Consider the following 15,328-nt stretch of genomic DNA (forward strand, 5'->3'; position numbering starts at 1 on the left):
TTGATAAAGGAGTTTTGCCTTTTCACGAATGATGAGTGAACTTAACGGAATTTTATTTTGAGTTCGGTCTTCTCTCCACAGATTTTAAAGCCTTTTCCATTTTTTCTAATTTAACATCACGAGTTACAGAGCAAATTTTTGAAGCAATTAGCGTGTTTTCACGGACACTACGGTGGATTTTTTCTTCCGATTTCTTGATTGATCGTACCATTGACTCATTGATTTTATAATGTTTTGCCACTGAGGAGACACTTTCACCAGTAGAAATTTTATTCGCTAATGTCATCACTTTCTTTGATCTTTTCACATTTCCCTTGTTATTCGTAGCCATATTTTTGTACGGGTTAGAAAGAACTTGTCCACGATAAAGTCACTTTCTTCTGTTAACACGCTCGAAAAAGTCTGTTTTACACTGCAAAACGGTGGATTTATCATTTTTGTAAGCATATCAATTTATAAATTGATAAATTTATTCAATTTATAAGCGTATAAATTAAAAGCAAACGACGAAACCTTCCATGACAAGCGCATAACACATACTGAACAAGGATTAGCGAGAAACATCCACGCTCGCAATTTTGTCACCCCTCTCCCCCACCCACTGAGCGCTGTTTTGACCGGGAAAGATAATTCTAGCCACGCCCATGTTTTTTTTTATGGTGGAAAATATTCACGGCGCTTTAAAATTCACATTTTTTTAGATTTCATTTTATATTAAATCAGCGATTGCGAAACCGTGAATACAGATATCGCGAATAGCGGGGGCTTACTGTATTTATGCATATTATATTAAACTTAAAGATATCAGTATGAATTGCATGGAAAACCAAAAAGGAATAATAGCCAAAATGTAAAAAATATTTTAAAGGAAGTGATCTGTAAAATAAATAAAATAAAATAACGGTAGCTGGCTTCAGATAATGGCAGATAAATTTAGCTTTAGTTCAAAAAAAGGGGAAATAGAACAAAAATACAATTAAATCCGATGTCAGCGAAAATAAAAGTTGATACATGATCAGATTTATCATTAGGGGACTACACCTGACCGTGTATCAAAGGACTGCATTTCTGTATTTGTCCAAAACTGTGTAAGAGTAAAAATTTAAAAATAAAGTAAAAATAATCAAAAAAAGAAGAGCAAAATAACTCCCACAAAGTATGGACAAGGTAGTCCTAGTGCTGTGTTTATAATGACAGGTATGGTAAAATTTAATACCAAAGTTACGGTAAAATTAATAGAAGAGAATTAAAGTGAAATACCAATAAGTCAAAAACTTAAAATCTATACCTGAAATATAAAACCAAATGGGCAGGAAATGATAGTGCGAAAACACAAATAGTCAATCCGATAGCTGCAACCAAAGCACTAACAAACAGGGAACAAGTTTTAAAAGATTATTGACAAATTTTTTAAATTTTTATGAAATTACACCTATAATGTCTATTATTCTTATTAGTTGCAAAATATGACATTGCAGCTAATAAATATTGTTCATCTTGACATTGATTTGCAAATTTACTTTGGTGTTTCAAGCTTGTAAGTTTGGACATCACCACCATAAAGTGCACACACACACACACACACACACACACACACACACACACACACACACACACACACACACACACACACACACACACACACACACACACACACTTTATGGTGGTGATGCCTAACTTTTCTAGATCCTGTTGCAGTAGCATACTGTCTTTTCTATCATTAACAACCATGCCAATCTTTGTATCATCTGCAAACTTGGACATTAAGCCTTATATACCTTGATCGATATCATTGATAAATACACAAAACAAAAATGGGCCCCTCACCGAACCTAGGGAACCCTAGGGGACTCCACTAATAACATTAGTCCACATAGAGCAGTTTCCATTTATTTCCACTCTCTGCTGTCTCCCACTCACCATGCCCTTAATGCCATACCACTCCAGTTTGTACAGCAGTCTTCCATGAGCAACAATATCAAAAGCTTTTCTGAAATCCAAGTATACGAGATCAAAATTATTTTTTGCATCCAGTTCCTTTGTAATCACATCAAAATATCCACTCAAATTGGTCAGACAATACTTCCTTAACAAACCCATGTTGTGTTTGAACTATTACTGAAGTCTTGTCTAGGTGATCTTGTATCACCTCTTTAACAAATGACTCCATTATTTTCCCCAGAACACAAATTAAACTAACAGGTCATAAATATTTGCATCACCCTTTAACCCCCCTTTGTGTATTGGGGATACATTTGCAAATCTCCAGTCCATGGGGACCCTCCCATGAATGTATGGATGCTCTCATAATTATGGCTAAGGGTTTCCTTACTTTCCTCGCTGCCTCCTTCAGTAGAACTGGATAGATTCCATCTGCCCCAGGTGCCTTTTTTATGTTTAACTTCAATAATTTCTCCTCCACTTTGCTCTCCATGATTACAAAATCATTTGGCTCCCTGTTAGAGTTTAGTAAACTACTGTCCTTCTCTTCTTACAGAATTCTTCATGAGTGAATATATTCTGGTGTTCAAAGAAAGTGCATCACTTCTTAAAATTGTAATTTTTGTCCGAATAACGTAAGTATATGGAATATTTCTTACAGATTGCATGAGATCAGATTGACATGTGTTGGTGATGATGTAATATTGCATCAGCTGTTACTTTCAGCTATATAAGCACGCTTTGCAAGAGTTGCAGTCATTCCTTTCTTGTGTCAGGATGGTGAGTTACGTGCAGTTGATGCCATGAAAAAGAGTGCTACTGTTGCTTTAAGTGAGGAAGGATGTTCTTCCCATCATATTACTTATAGAGTGTCTTGTAATCAGTCGACAGTGAGTAGATTTCTTTCCAATCTCAAGAATACTGGTTCTGCTGATATAAAAAAAGGAACCGGATGCAAATGGGTCTCTACGCCAAAACAAGACTGCGTTTTAAAACACTTATGCCTTAAAAACCATAAAGCTTCTTCATCTGAGCTGAAAAGAGAATGGAAAGAACATACAGGTGTGGTAGCAAGTGCAGCAACAGTCAGAAGATGCCTCTTCAAAAATGGACTTGTAGCCTGTCATCATAAGAAGCCTCTCCTCAAACAAAAATTAAAAATCCAGATTAATTTGGTGTAAGGAGAATGTCAGATGGATCCCCTGAGCAGTGGAAGTCAGTTATTTTCTCAGATGAGAAGAAATTCAACCTGCATGCATCTGATGGGAGACAAACGATTCGCCATAGACATGGTGAAGAATACTATCCAGACTGTATGGTGTCTACAGTGAAATTCCCTACCAGCCAAATGATATGGGGGTGCATTTCATATCGTGGAGTAGGTCACCTGCAGTTTATAAAAGGTTCCGTAAATGCCAATGGATACCTGGCTATATTGGAAAGCAAATTGCTGCCAATCTGAGACTATTTAGAGACTATTTCAACCTGCCAAGTAACTGCATCTTTCAGGATGACTTTGCTCCTTGTGATCAGGCGATAAGTGTAAGTAGGCACTTCTGTAGTTACTTTACTTTCATTTCTGCATTAGAAGTGTGTTTACATTTGTTACAGGTGAAAAAATGGTTGGAAGAATGGTCCATTACAACTCTGAGCTGGCCAGGAAACAGCCAGGACCTGAATCCTATAGAGAACTGTTGGCATCATGTGGAATCTGTAGTTGCCAGAAAGAAACCAAAGACCCTTCGTGAACTTTAGGAAGCCATAATTCGTGTTTGGAACCAAGAACCATTAGTTGATTATCTTCAGAAATTGATCTTGTCAATGCCTTGACGGTGTGCTGCTGTCATCAGGGCCCGAGGGGCGATTCAGCTAAATATTAGTTTGCACCTGGTGAACTTTTCATTTTGTTTTCCATTTAAAATGATAAACTGAAGCTTCTGATAACATTTCAACCATAATTATCTTGTTTATTAAAACTGTTGTATAAAGGTTGCAAATGCTCATTTTGAAATATTTTGAGAGCACCTGTTACTTAGCTTTGCCTTAACTATTAATAAATATCTTTTGTTTATATTTCTATTTGTGATGCTAGTCATTAATGTAATATACCATTGCGAAAAAGGGTTAGAAATGTGAAAGTTCTAGGTGATGCACTTTCTTTGAATACCAGTGTAGATGCAAAAGACTCGTTCAGTTTGTCAGCTCTCTGAGCAGGATCATCAACAGTTGAACCACCAACATCAAGCAGGCCAATCTGATTCATTGCCTTTCTTTGTTTACATAAGTAAAGAAGTCTTTGTTCTTTTTCTTTGCATCCTTTGTCCAGGATTTCTTGTAGTCAGCATTTGCTTGATTACAGACTTGCTTATATCTGCCATAGGCTTCTGTGTCACCTGCTAATTTATATGCATCCTCCATATTTTTATTCTCTGCCACGAGGCTCATTACGTCATCTGACATCTATTTAGGTCTAAATTTTGAATGGTATTTCTTAGTTGGTATGAAAAGCCTAGTAGCTTTCAAGATTAATTCCTTGAAGGCTTCCCATTTAGAATTCACTGTTTTTAACATCATCAGTTGATCCCACTGTATAGAATTTAAAAATTGTTTGAGACCACTGTAGTCACCTTTCAAAAACAGAAACCATTCCCTTTACCCTTGATGGTAGCCACAAGGGTAAAGGGAAAGGTGACAAGGGTAAAGGGAAGGGTGACAAGGGTGAAAGTGGTTACCACTAGGTTCATCACTGCTGATAATCAGGTCAAGAGTATTACTCTCTCTGGTTGCCCCCTGAACATGTTGCTCTAGAAAACAGTCCTCCAATAGATCCACAAAAGTCTTGCTAATGTGCGAGTGACCAATCCACAAGTTCCAGTCACTATCTGGAATGTTAAAATCCCCCATTATAAGACATTCTGATTTACTGGCCCACTATATTTCTCTGCACAATTGTTCGTTGTACTCATCAGAGTTATTAGGCCTATAACACACACCTACTCTCATTTTCTCTTTCCCAGTATTTATGTCACACCAAACTGACTCAACATTGCACTGTCCACCCATGTCAATTGGATGCACTTCCTTAGGTTTTATGTTTCTTAACTAACAGCATAACCCCTCCTCCCTTCCTACCTTGTCTATCCTTTCTATATACACTGTACTCCCCAAATTCCAGATTGAGTCCAGTGTGACACCATGTCTTTGTTATCCCAACAATATCCACACCTTTGATCTGTTGATCAGCACTTCAAATTCATCAAATTTATTTACTATATTTCTAGCATTGAAAGTATACATGGAAGTATACATGCATCTGTTGTTACTCTTAGTTACCTTCAGTCTTAATTAGATTGAGGTCAGGTGAAATTGGAGGCCAATCTAGATGGGTGATATCTTCATTTTGTTCCTCACGTCACGTGTGACCCGATGATACACCACATTATCTTCTGGAAGATCTTGTTTCTGTCCAGGAAAATATGCAACATGACAGGTTGCATGTGGTCTCCTAAGAGCTATCAATAGATCCCACCAGTGAAATTCTCCAGGATTCCTAGTTCTTGCTAGCAAAACATATCCCATATTAAGCATCCTCCACCCACCACCATCCCTGGATAGTGTGCTTCATGCACATATGGTGTTATTTGTAATGTGGAATTGTCCATTTCAGATGTAGGGTCATAATTCGGTGATCACTGACTGTGTGAATATGTATATCAGAGGCTCAATCTGCTGAGTATGGGCTTGACACATGCAGGGTCCTGAGCTGGATATCATCATTCTTCTCTTTCTTGGTGATTCTCTTCTATTTATGACTCTCTCTCTCTCATCTCTCTCTCTCTCTCAGTCTCTCTCTCTCTCTCTCTCTCTCTCTCTCTCTCTCTTTCTCACACACACAGGGTAACTCAATTTTTTTTTTGACAGGTGGTGCATAAACCTCAGGCTTCCTTGCACCATATGGCTAATAATAATAATAATATATTCTTCCCCCAATCTTTTGACATTTCATATGTATTGCCCTGTGTATTTTTCTTATTTGTAGCAGCTTTGACAGAGAGAGAAAAATTGTCACTATCCTCTGACAGTGAATTTTTCTTGTGATATTTTGGTTAAGCTGATTCTCAATTTGTGTTGTACCATAAATAGAATGTAAACATTCACCCCCCCCCCCCCCGATACATGCCGCTTCAACATTTATGTCAAAGCAATATATGTAAACCCTTCATTTTGGATTGCATGAATTTTCAGTGAAGAAATTCTCATTTTCACCAGATAGAAATTCTTTTATTTTTAAGTTTTCAGCTTTCGCTTTTGCAGTTGTTTAGTCATTGTTGAATGAATTCACAATGTAGAATAATTCCTAGTACAATCTCATTTTCAAAAATATGTCCAGAATTGTCGGTAGTTGCTGAAGCAGATGTTATGATTGGATTTTAGGCATTCATCAATGACTTGTGCCATACTAGGCTATTGCGTATTATGTCTGTACAATTCAGTGTTCACAGGCAAACTTGGAATAGCTCACATGGAAAAACCCCACTTCCTCCAGTCATAGACAGGAATTGGACTGAAACTTCTCCAAACTAGGGACAGTGTGAAGTTACTGTACTGTCAGAGAAGACAAAGCAGATATTCCTAGACATTGTTGTACTTACTTTGCAGCATCTGGATTTAGTGTAAAAAAGCCTATAAGTTTTGAAGCCATTTGTTATTGATCTGGTTTGGTGCTGGTTTCTGTTCAGGCGATGTTAAAAATAAGGCATCACTTGTGCCTCTCTTGAGGCACAAGTGATGCCTTATTTTAAACTTCCTTTGGGTGCTTTATGTTCAAAAACTTCACAACTTTTTGTCAGAATATTTTGATAGGATACAGACAGCCACATCTTTTGGTTATAAGATTTATGTGGATTTATTTGGATATTTCTAACTATATGACTTTCATTTCTAACTCATTGCATAATACACCAGTTTGATGTGTAAGGTGACTTATAGCTATCAATAACCTTTCAAACAAGAAATGGATGAAAAAAGTAGAAATATATTCAAATTCCAATGTCATTGTCACTTCGAGCTGTATCTCCCATTGTTTGGGATTCAATCTGAAATCTTTACAGAAATCATATATCAATATACGATTATAAGATAAGGCAACACATTTCCCCATATGTCAAAACTTAAACATTGTAGTAATATTTTATTTTGCCTGTATACAACATTGTAATAAATTTTTGCCCATTTTTTACTAGACCTTGGTGTTCTGAAGGATATACAGGAACTCCCTAACTTACATAAGGGTTATGTTCCCCGGAACACTACGTAAGTCGGGGAATTTCCCCCATGCTTATGCAGCACTCGCAACTGTGCTCACTGAATTGATTGAATCAAAAAAGAAATGTTCAAAGAACATGTAAATAGAATTATTTATTATCCAATTTTTTATCTCATGCACAGGAAAAATTACAAAAGCATGCAATTTAAAAAAAAATTTCAAAATTATAAAATTAAAAAAAAGAGAGGAGACAGGCATAACGTGATTAAGTTTTACTTCTCGAGCATCATTACTAGAATTGACGTCTTCAGCTAATAACTATGCCGCTGTGGAGGTTGAGGGCTGTGGCGATTTAGAAGGGGTCGGATGCTCAACCTTACGAAAGAACATATTAATTGATGACTGGATGTTGGCATTTTTCTTTTCATCGCAGATTTATTTCTAGCAAGCAAGTATATCATTCGCCCCGCTGTTAACTTTTAAGAATCATTTGCTGTCAGGATCCATCTTCTCAAACCTCGCCATTGCCGATGCAATTTCACAAAAAGCCATTGCCATCTCTCTCTGGCAACGAAACGTCTCAGCTGCTCATTTGGTTCATCTCGCGCTTCTTCAGCATTTTCTTCTTTCACTATTGCTGGCTCCAAGTCAATATGTTATTTGTTAGATAATTCCTTCTCTTCTTCCTCTATTAACTCCTCCACGTCTTTGGCATCAACCTCCAACTGAAGTAGCTCTGCAACCTTTACAATCTTATATGTAACCGCTTCATATGATTCATCGTTTTCAAATCCTTTGAAGCCTTTACGTGCTGTGGGCATATTTTCTTCCATGCACCATTTAAAGAACTTTCAGTAATTTCCTCCCAGGCCTTATTAATGTTTAAAATGGTGTGGAAAATATTGTAAGATTTCCAAAAGTCTCTCAATGTAAATTTTTTATCATTGTCTACTGCAGACAATGCCTGAGCAAATGTTGTGCGTAAATAGTATGCTTTTAAATTCGAAATAACACCCTGATCCATAGGTTGAATGAGTGTAAACGTTTGGCAGTAGAAATATGACCCTCGTGTTCCAATTGACATCATCTAGATGCATAGGATGTCCAGGAACATTATCTGATAGAGGCCAAATCATGAAAGGAACGTCGTTGTCTTTACAATATTTTTCAACCTCTGGAATGAAGCAGCATTTAAACCAATCCTCAAAGACATATTGTTATCCATGCTATATCGTTCGATTGGAAATGCATGGTAGGATGGCTTTATTGATGCCCTTAAATGCATGAAGATTTCCAGAATGGTATAGAAGTAATGGTTTTAATCTGTAATCTCCCGCTGCATTAGCCCCAAACAAGAGCGTGGCCCTATCTTTTGACACCTTGAAATCTGGCATTGTATTTTCTTCTTTGGCAATGTATGGTTAATCTAGCATTTTTTCCAATACAGAGCAGTCTCGTCAATTTTAAAAATTTTTCTGCATTAAATAGCCAACTTCATCAATAATTTTTTCCAACACATTACAATATTTCTCTGCAGCTGCAGAATCGACACTGGCGGCTTCACCGCTACTTTAACATTGTGGAAACCAGCAAGATGCTTGAATCTATTAAACCACTCCTTGCTTGCCAGGAACTTGGCTTGGGGTTCACCGTACTTATCCTTAATATCTTTATAAATACTTGTTGCTTTTGCTTGCATGGTCATTAGACTCAGGGGCACTTGCTTCTGAATCTGATTTTCCATCCATATTATTAAAACAGCTGTTCCATCTTCGATCTAGCACCTTTACGCTGTTTTGTGATCACTGTTGATCTTAAGTGCTTTGATCCTTTGACATGTTCTTTTATACGCCCACTGTCCTTTAAAATAGTATTCACTGTTGAAGCAGCAAGACCTAAATCCCTTGCAATAATGACAAACTTTGTCCTGCTTCATCCTTTTTATTCATTTTCATCTTTATTTCTAAATCAATTTTGTTTTGTTTCTGAAAATTTGTTTTTTATATGATTGAATATTGCAATGAAGGGGAATACATTTCACCAGAATAGCATAAAAACCCACACAGTTTCTGATATTGGTATTATCGCAAATGCAATAAAATTGAGTTTACTACCCGTTTATAATTAGATGCACTAAAAAAAAAGCTCAATAATTTTGAAAGTGCAAATTGTTTTTATTGTTTTTTCATCGTGACCTCCAGAAACGTGCTTTAGAAAAATATCACAGAGGTGTTCAAAATTGATTCTTATAACGGGAATATATGATAATGATGAAAGGGCAGTGCAAATTCCATTATGAATATGACCTTTTAGAGATATAAATAGCTTAGTAATATAGCGAAATTTTCAACTTCCAAGTACTTGGAATGAATTACAAAAAAAAAAAAAAAAAATTCAAATCAGTGTTATTGGGTTCACATTATGATATTTTCATGATACCTCCATTTATTCCTACGGGATGCAAAATACATTTCCACAAATTTAAGTTTGCACTGGCCGGCAAGTCGAGTATTACGTAAGTCGGGGAGTTCCCGTACCTATTAACCTATTTCATTTAAAATTCTAGGGCTGTTCATGGCTTCTTACAGTTTATTTTCATTTATATACTCTTGCAGTTCACAAAACCACTTCGTGAGTTCTTATGTTGTCAGCTTCTGACATATAAAAACTTGCTAAAAGTGACTATCACTGGTCCTATCTACACTGTCTGAGTGGTGTCTTAATGACACATTGGACGATATCAAAGTAAATAGAACCTTTTGCACCTTTTCTTGCCAACAGATACAAATGAAGATACTGTGATCACTGTTGTGGCAGTTATCACAGTGTACTGATGTAGGATTTATTTAAAGATATAATTACCATCAGGGTTTTTGCTTCTGCAAAGGTGACTACAGTGGTCTCAGACAGTTTTTAAATTCTATACAGTGGGACCAATAGCAAATTCTAAGTCGGAAGCATTGAAGGAATTAATCGTGGAAGCTACTAGATATTTCATACCTATTAAGGAATATTGTTCAGGGTTTAGGCCTAAATGGTTGTCAAATGAACTAATGAGGCTTGTGGCAGAGAAGAAAAATGCATGGGATGCATATAAATTATCAGGCGACACAGAAGCCTATGGCAGATATAAACTAGTCTGTAATTAAGTCACAAAGGAGATTAGGCAAGCAAAGGCAGATTACGAGAAATCTTTGGCCAAGGATGCTAATAAAAGGAGCAAGGATTTCTTTACTTATATAAACTTTAAAAGGAAGGGGATGAATCTGATTGGTCCACTTGATATCGATGGTTCGACTGTTGATGATCCTGCTAAGATAGCAAACAAACGGAATGAGTATTTTGCATCTACATTCACACCTGAGGAGTTATTAAGGAAGGAAAATGCCAGAAGGTTATCAAATTATAGCAAGATGCTTACTGATTTTGCAATAACTGAGAGCAAAGTGGAGGAGAAATCGTTGAAGTTAAACATAAGAAAGGCACCTGGGGTGGATGGGATCTATCCAGTTATAATAAAGGAGGCGGGAAAGGAACTAAGCAAACCCTTAGCCATAATTATGAGAGCATCCTTGGACTCAGGGGAGGTTCCCACGGACTGGAGATGTGCAAATGTATCCCCAATTCACAAAGGGGATCGAAGGGTGACACCATTAATTACAGACCAGTTGGTTTAACTTCTGTTCTGGGTAAAATAATGGAGTCACTTGTTAAAGATGCATTGCAGGATCATCAAGACATCATGACTGCAGCAATAATTCAGACACAGCATGGGTTTCTTAAAGCAAAGTCTTCTCTGACAAATTTGATTGGATACTAAGATGTGGCTACAAATGAGCTGGATGCAAAAAATAATTTTGATATCATATACTTGGATTTCTGGAAAGCTTTTGATACTGTTGTACATGGAAGACTACTCTACAGATTGGAGCAGAATGGTATTAAGTTTAAGTTGCTACAATGGATAAAAGGGTGGTTGAGGGGGAGAAGACAGATGGTGGTAATCAATGGATTTTATTGTTATTAGTGGAGTCCCATAGGTTTCAGAGTTGGGCCCACTGTTGTTTTGTATATTTATCAATGATATTGACGAAGGTATATCATGCTTAGTGTCGAAGTTGGCAGGTTTGTAATGACAGTAATGGCAGTGTGCTACTGCAACAGGATCTAGAAAATTTGGGCAGATGGGCTGAGAAGTGGCAACTGAAGTTTAACATTGACAAATTCAAAGTACTGCATATGGGTAGAAGTATCCCCCAGAGGAATGTACCAACTCTGTGGTACTACACTTAGGATGGTAGAAAATGAAATAGACCTGAGAGTATTTGTGCAGTCAGATTTGAAGCCTTCTGAGCAATGCAGACAGGATGCAAGAGCAAGTCATGGGGTTTGTCAATGATATATACAGGAATTTTGCTAGTAGGGAAAAGGAGGTGATTGTCCCTTTGTATAAGGCAATGGTCAGGTCATGCCTTGAGTATTGCATGCAAGTCTGGAGGCCTTATTTTAGGAAGGATGTAGATTTGCTTGAGCTTGTACAGAGAAGGCCATAAATATTGCTGAAGGGATCCTCTTACCAAGAGAAGCTTAAGTTCTGCAAATGCAGCGGATGGAGACTAGGTACCTGTGAGGTGATCTGATTGAGGTGTATATGGCCTTGAATGGGTTGAGCCCGCTGAATTCTGATGGGATTTTTCCACTTTCTCAGATTACAAACCTATGGGTGCATAAATTGAAATTGAGGAAAGACAGTTGTAGATTAGATGTGTGGAAATTTGCTTTTAGCCAACAGGTGATTAATTGCTTGAACAAACTTCCAACTGTAGTTGTGGAAGGTGATAGGTTAAATAAATTCAAGGAGGAACTGACCAAACATTCAGAGGGAATGGTTGAGTAACTTTTTTTTTTTTTTTTTTTTTTTTTTTGCTGATGCTACATAAGGTCATATGCTTGCATTCTTGCATCACATGCCAATATTACTATAAGCAAATTTTTGCACATTGCCACCCTTTCTACAAAATGATCATCTTTCAGTGATTCATGTTACAGGGTTTTTTTTTTTTTTTTTTTAATCATAAATTCTTGTACTCTGGAAATGAAATGATGTATCTTTGCTCAATCTTTCATCTGACTTAAAAATCAAGGGATTATTACCAGTTTCAAGCAATGTAAAATTGAATATGCTAGTTGTATAGTTGTACCTGTCTATTTGTTTAAATTCATTTACAGAATCAATGTTAATGTCTTCATTTTAAAACATAGGATGCACTACAAGTTTCTTTATAAGCATGATTCTTTAGTTTAAGATGTAGATTGGATTGAGGGACCCATATTTGTTTGCACTAGCTCTAAGAGAATTTACTTAATATTACTATTATATTTAGGTGATTAATAGAACCTCTTAAAGTACTGATATGGATTAGACTAAATGGGGATGATAGCATAAATGCTTAAATGTCGATGGGAAGAGGGGGGATTATCTGCTGATCAGCTTGCTGTTCAAAAATTTGCAGAAGATTTAAGATTATTTATCAACAGAGAAAAATTGATTGGAAAAAAGAACTCCACAATATGGACCAAATATGTCTGAATTATAATATGTTGGGCAGATAAAGTTAACTGTAAAGGCAGATAAAGCTGATTCTGCAGCACCAGAATACAAAAAAATCGAAGGAGACAATTATTGCTGCCTGAGCAATGCAACTGAAACTCACAAATTGTGGCTTTTTTTATTTTTTTTTATTTTGGTGTTGGTAAATTATATAATCCGTGAGTTTTTAAAAATATAAATTGCTCATATTTGCGAGTTTACTGTGAACCTTGCACAGTCTCTCCATAGCTGAATTGATTTGCAAGGCATGTAAAAGGCTTCGAAGGATTTGAAAAAAGACGAATCATATGAAGAGGTTACAGATAAGATTATAACGGTTGCAGAGCTACTTCAGTTGGAGGTTGATGCCAAAGATGTGGAGGAGTTAATAGAGGAAGAACTTATCATGTGCTCTATTCTATCATAACTGGGTAGGAGTGCAGACACTTTGAAATTTAACCCTAACTTGCTTGCTACTTTTCTCAACATTGTTCTGTACTTGTTAATGATATCCTCAGTTTTCCTACTCTGAATATCATTAGTACCAACATGTAAATCAATATCTCCTTTTTTTTTGTGCTCTTAAAAGTCCAGAGCTACTATACATCATCTACCTTAGTCCTTTGCAGACATATCTTGCTTCTATTCCACCTGTCTTTTTTTGCACAATATATTTCCAACTTCCCTGACAATTGAGTCATCAACTAAAGATATTGTGAGACCAAGGATCCCTGTTGTGGAGGATGTTTTTGTGTTTTCTGATGCTGGAGCATGAGCTGAAGCTTTAGGCTGTTCGGCTGTCTTGATGGGTCCCTCTCAAAAAGTTAAAAAAAAACTTTTTGATGGCTAAAAAAACTTTTAGATACAGCTATAGGCATCCCCTATAGCTGTATCTTGTCCTGCTATATGTGGCTTCATAAAGAAAGCACAAGCAAAAGTGCATAACATAATCCCATTTTTTAAAAGAAGTTCTCCCTTGCACTGATGCATTCCTGCTACTTTGAGCCTTTTGCTTTTCTGCTCAAGTCTGAGGTATGATTTTAATCTAATTTAAAAGCAACACACAAAACTAAGAGATCAATGTCTCAGTTTTGGGTGCCAATTGCATTTTATCATAGTCACTTTGTATGAACTGCTTCTAGAAATAATCAAAATTAGAATGATACTCATCAAATTAAAAATGCTGTTTACATGCAAATTTTACTGATTAAAATATTTTTTTTTTTTTTTTTAAACAAGTATATCAGTCTTGTGAAGAAATTTTTCTCGATTTTTACCTTGATAATTTCCTCAAAATACTCTCTTATAAATTAAATCTTAGCATTTTCTTTTCATCCACTGGCTTTTTTATTTTTCTGGCAATATATTTATATTTCAGAAATGCTATATGCATGATTATCAATTTATACATTTTTTATGTGATGAATTAACTTTTTTATTATTTATTTATTTATTTAGACTCTGAAACTGCTGAAAGTATTCAAATCCAAATTACCAGAAGGACTGCTTCACAACTTTACATCTCATCTTAATTTTATACTTGAAAATGAATTTAATATCATGCATTTTCTGCCACTTAAATGGAATGATCCAACTTTTGACCCTTTACAACTGAAACATTTATTAATAGGATATAAGCAACTAATAATTTCTGATTTTTTGCCAGAATGTAGTTTATGGAAATATTCAAGAACAAACATAGCCTTTATGTTGTTGGAATCAGTTTGGGAGGGATGTAGTGTTACCATGCCTTCTGGTTTTCACATAACTTCTCTTTCTCCTGCTATGGCAGATGTAGCTGAAAATTTACTTGATGTAGCATTTCTGTTGAAAATTGAGGTATGTATATTAATTTTTATGTAATCTTCCTAGTTGTTTCTTGTTTTTGTAGAAAAGCAGTTAGACATGAATGACTGCCATGAATATATAAAAGTCTGTATTTTTACATGTAATGTGCAAAAACAAAATTAATTCATAACAAAGTAAATTTATATAATTAAATTTTTTAAATTAAATTAAATTTTAAAAAAATCAAATCTATATCATTTAGCATTATTAACTTTTCTGTAACTCCTTTAAGTGCCTCGAGTTGGAATAAATGTGTCTTTACAAACTACCAGCATTTTTGATTTTGCTTGAAGAGTTCCAATATTCATGTGTTTTTTAAGGTTTTCTTTATTTTTGAGTTTTAGTGAAGTTTGAGTTTTAAATTTCACACACACACACACTCTCTCTCTCTCTCTCTCTCTCTCTCTCTCTCTCTCTCTCTCTCTCTCTCTCTCTCTCTCTCTCTCTCTCTCTCTCTCTCTCTCTCTCTCTCTCTCTCTCTCTCTGGGTGATCATTCAATTCATGGACTGGTGCAAGATCTTATGTTAATTGTTAACATCTGAATCTTCTGTGGATTTCTCCCATTTTTCAAAGAATGCAACGTGCTTCCGGTGGCTCTGTGAGCATCATAGTTGGATGCGAAACACTTGCCTTTTAGAGGTTTCTTTAGATGAGGAAACAGGAAAAAATCACACAGAGTTAA

General features: G+C 36.0%; 1 protein-coding gene across 1 annotated transcript in view; it reads left to right on the plus strand.

The window, feature by feature from the left end:
* Nucleotides 1–15,328, plus strand: part of LOC150083026 (DNA-dependent protein kinase catalytic subunit-like) — a 387,849-nt gene that overhangs the window by 13,607 nt on the left and 358,914 nt on the right. The window contains exon 3 of the mRNA XM_090378359.1: nucleotides 14,256–14,636. Coding sequence (XP_090234485.1) covers nucleotides 14,256–14,636 — 381 coding nt within the window. The remainder of the gene's footprint in view (nucleotides 1–14,255; nucleotides 14,637–15,328) is intronic.

Source organism: Mastigoproctus giganteus, chromosome 7 (genome assembly GCF_048544385.1).
Source record: "Mastigoproctus giganteus isolate SK-2022 chromosome 7, ASM4854438v1, whole genome shotgun sequence".
Taxonomy (NCBI): domain Eukaryota; kingdom Metazoa; phylum Arthropoda; class Arachnida; order Uropygi; family Thelyphonidae; genus Mastigoproctus; species Mastigoproctus giganteus.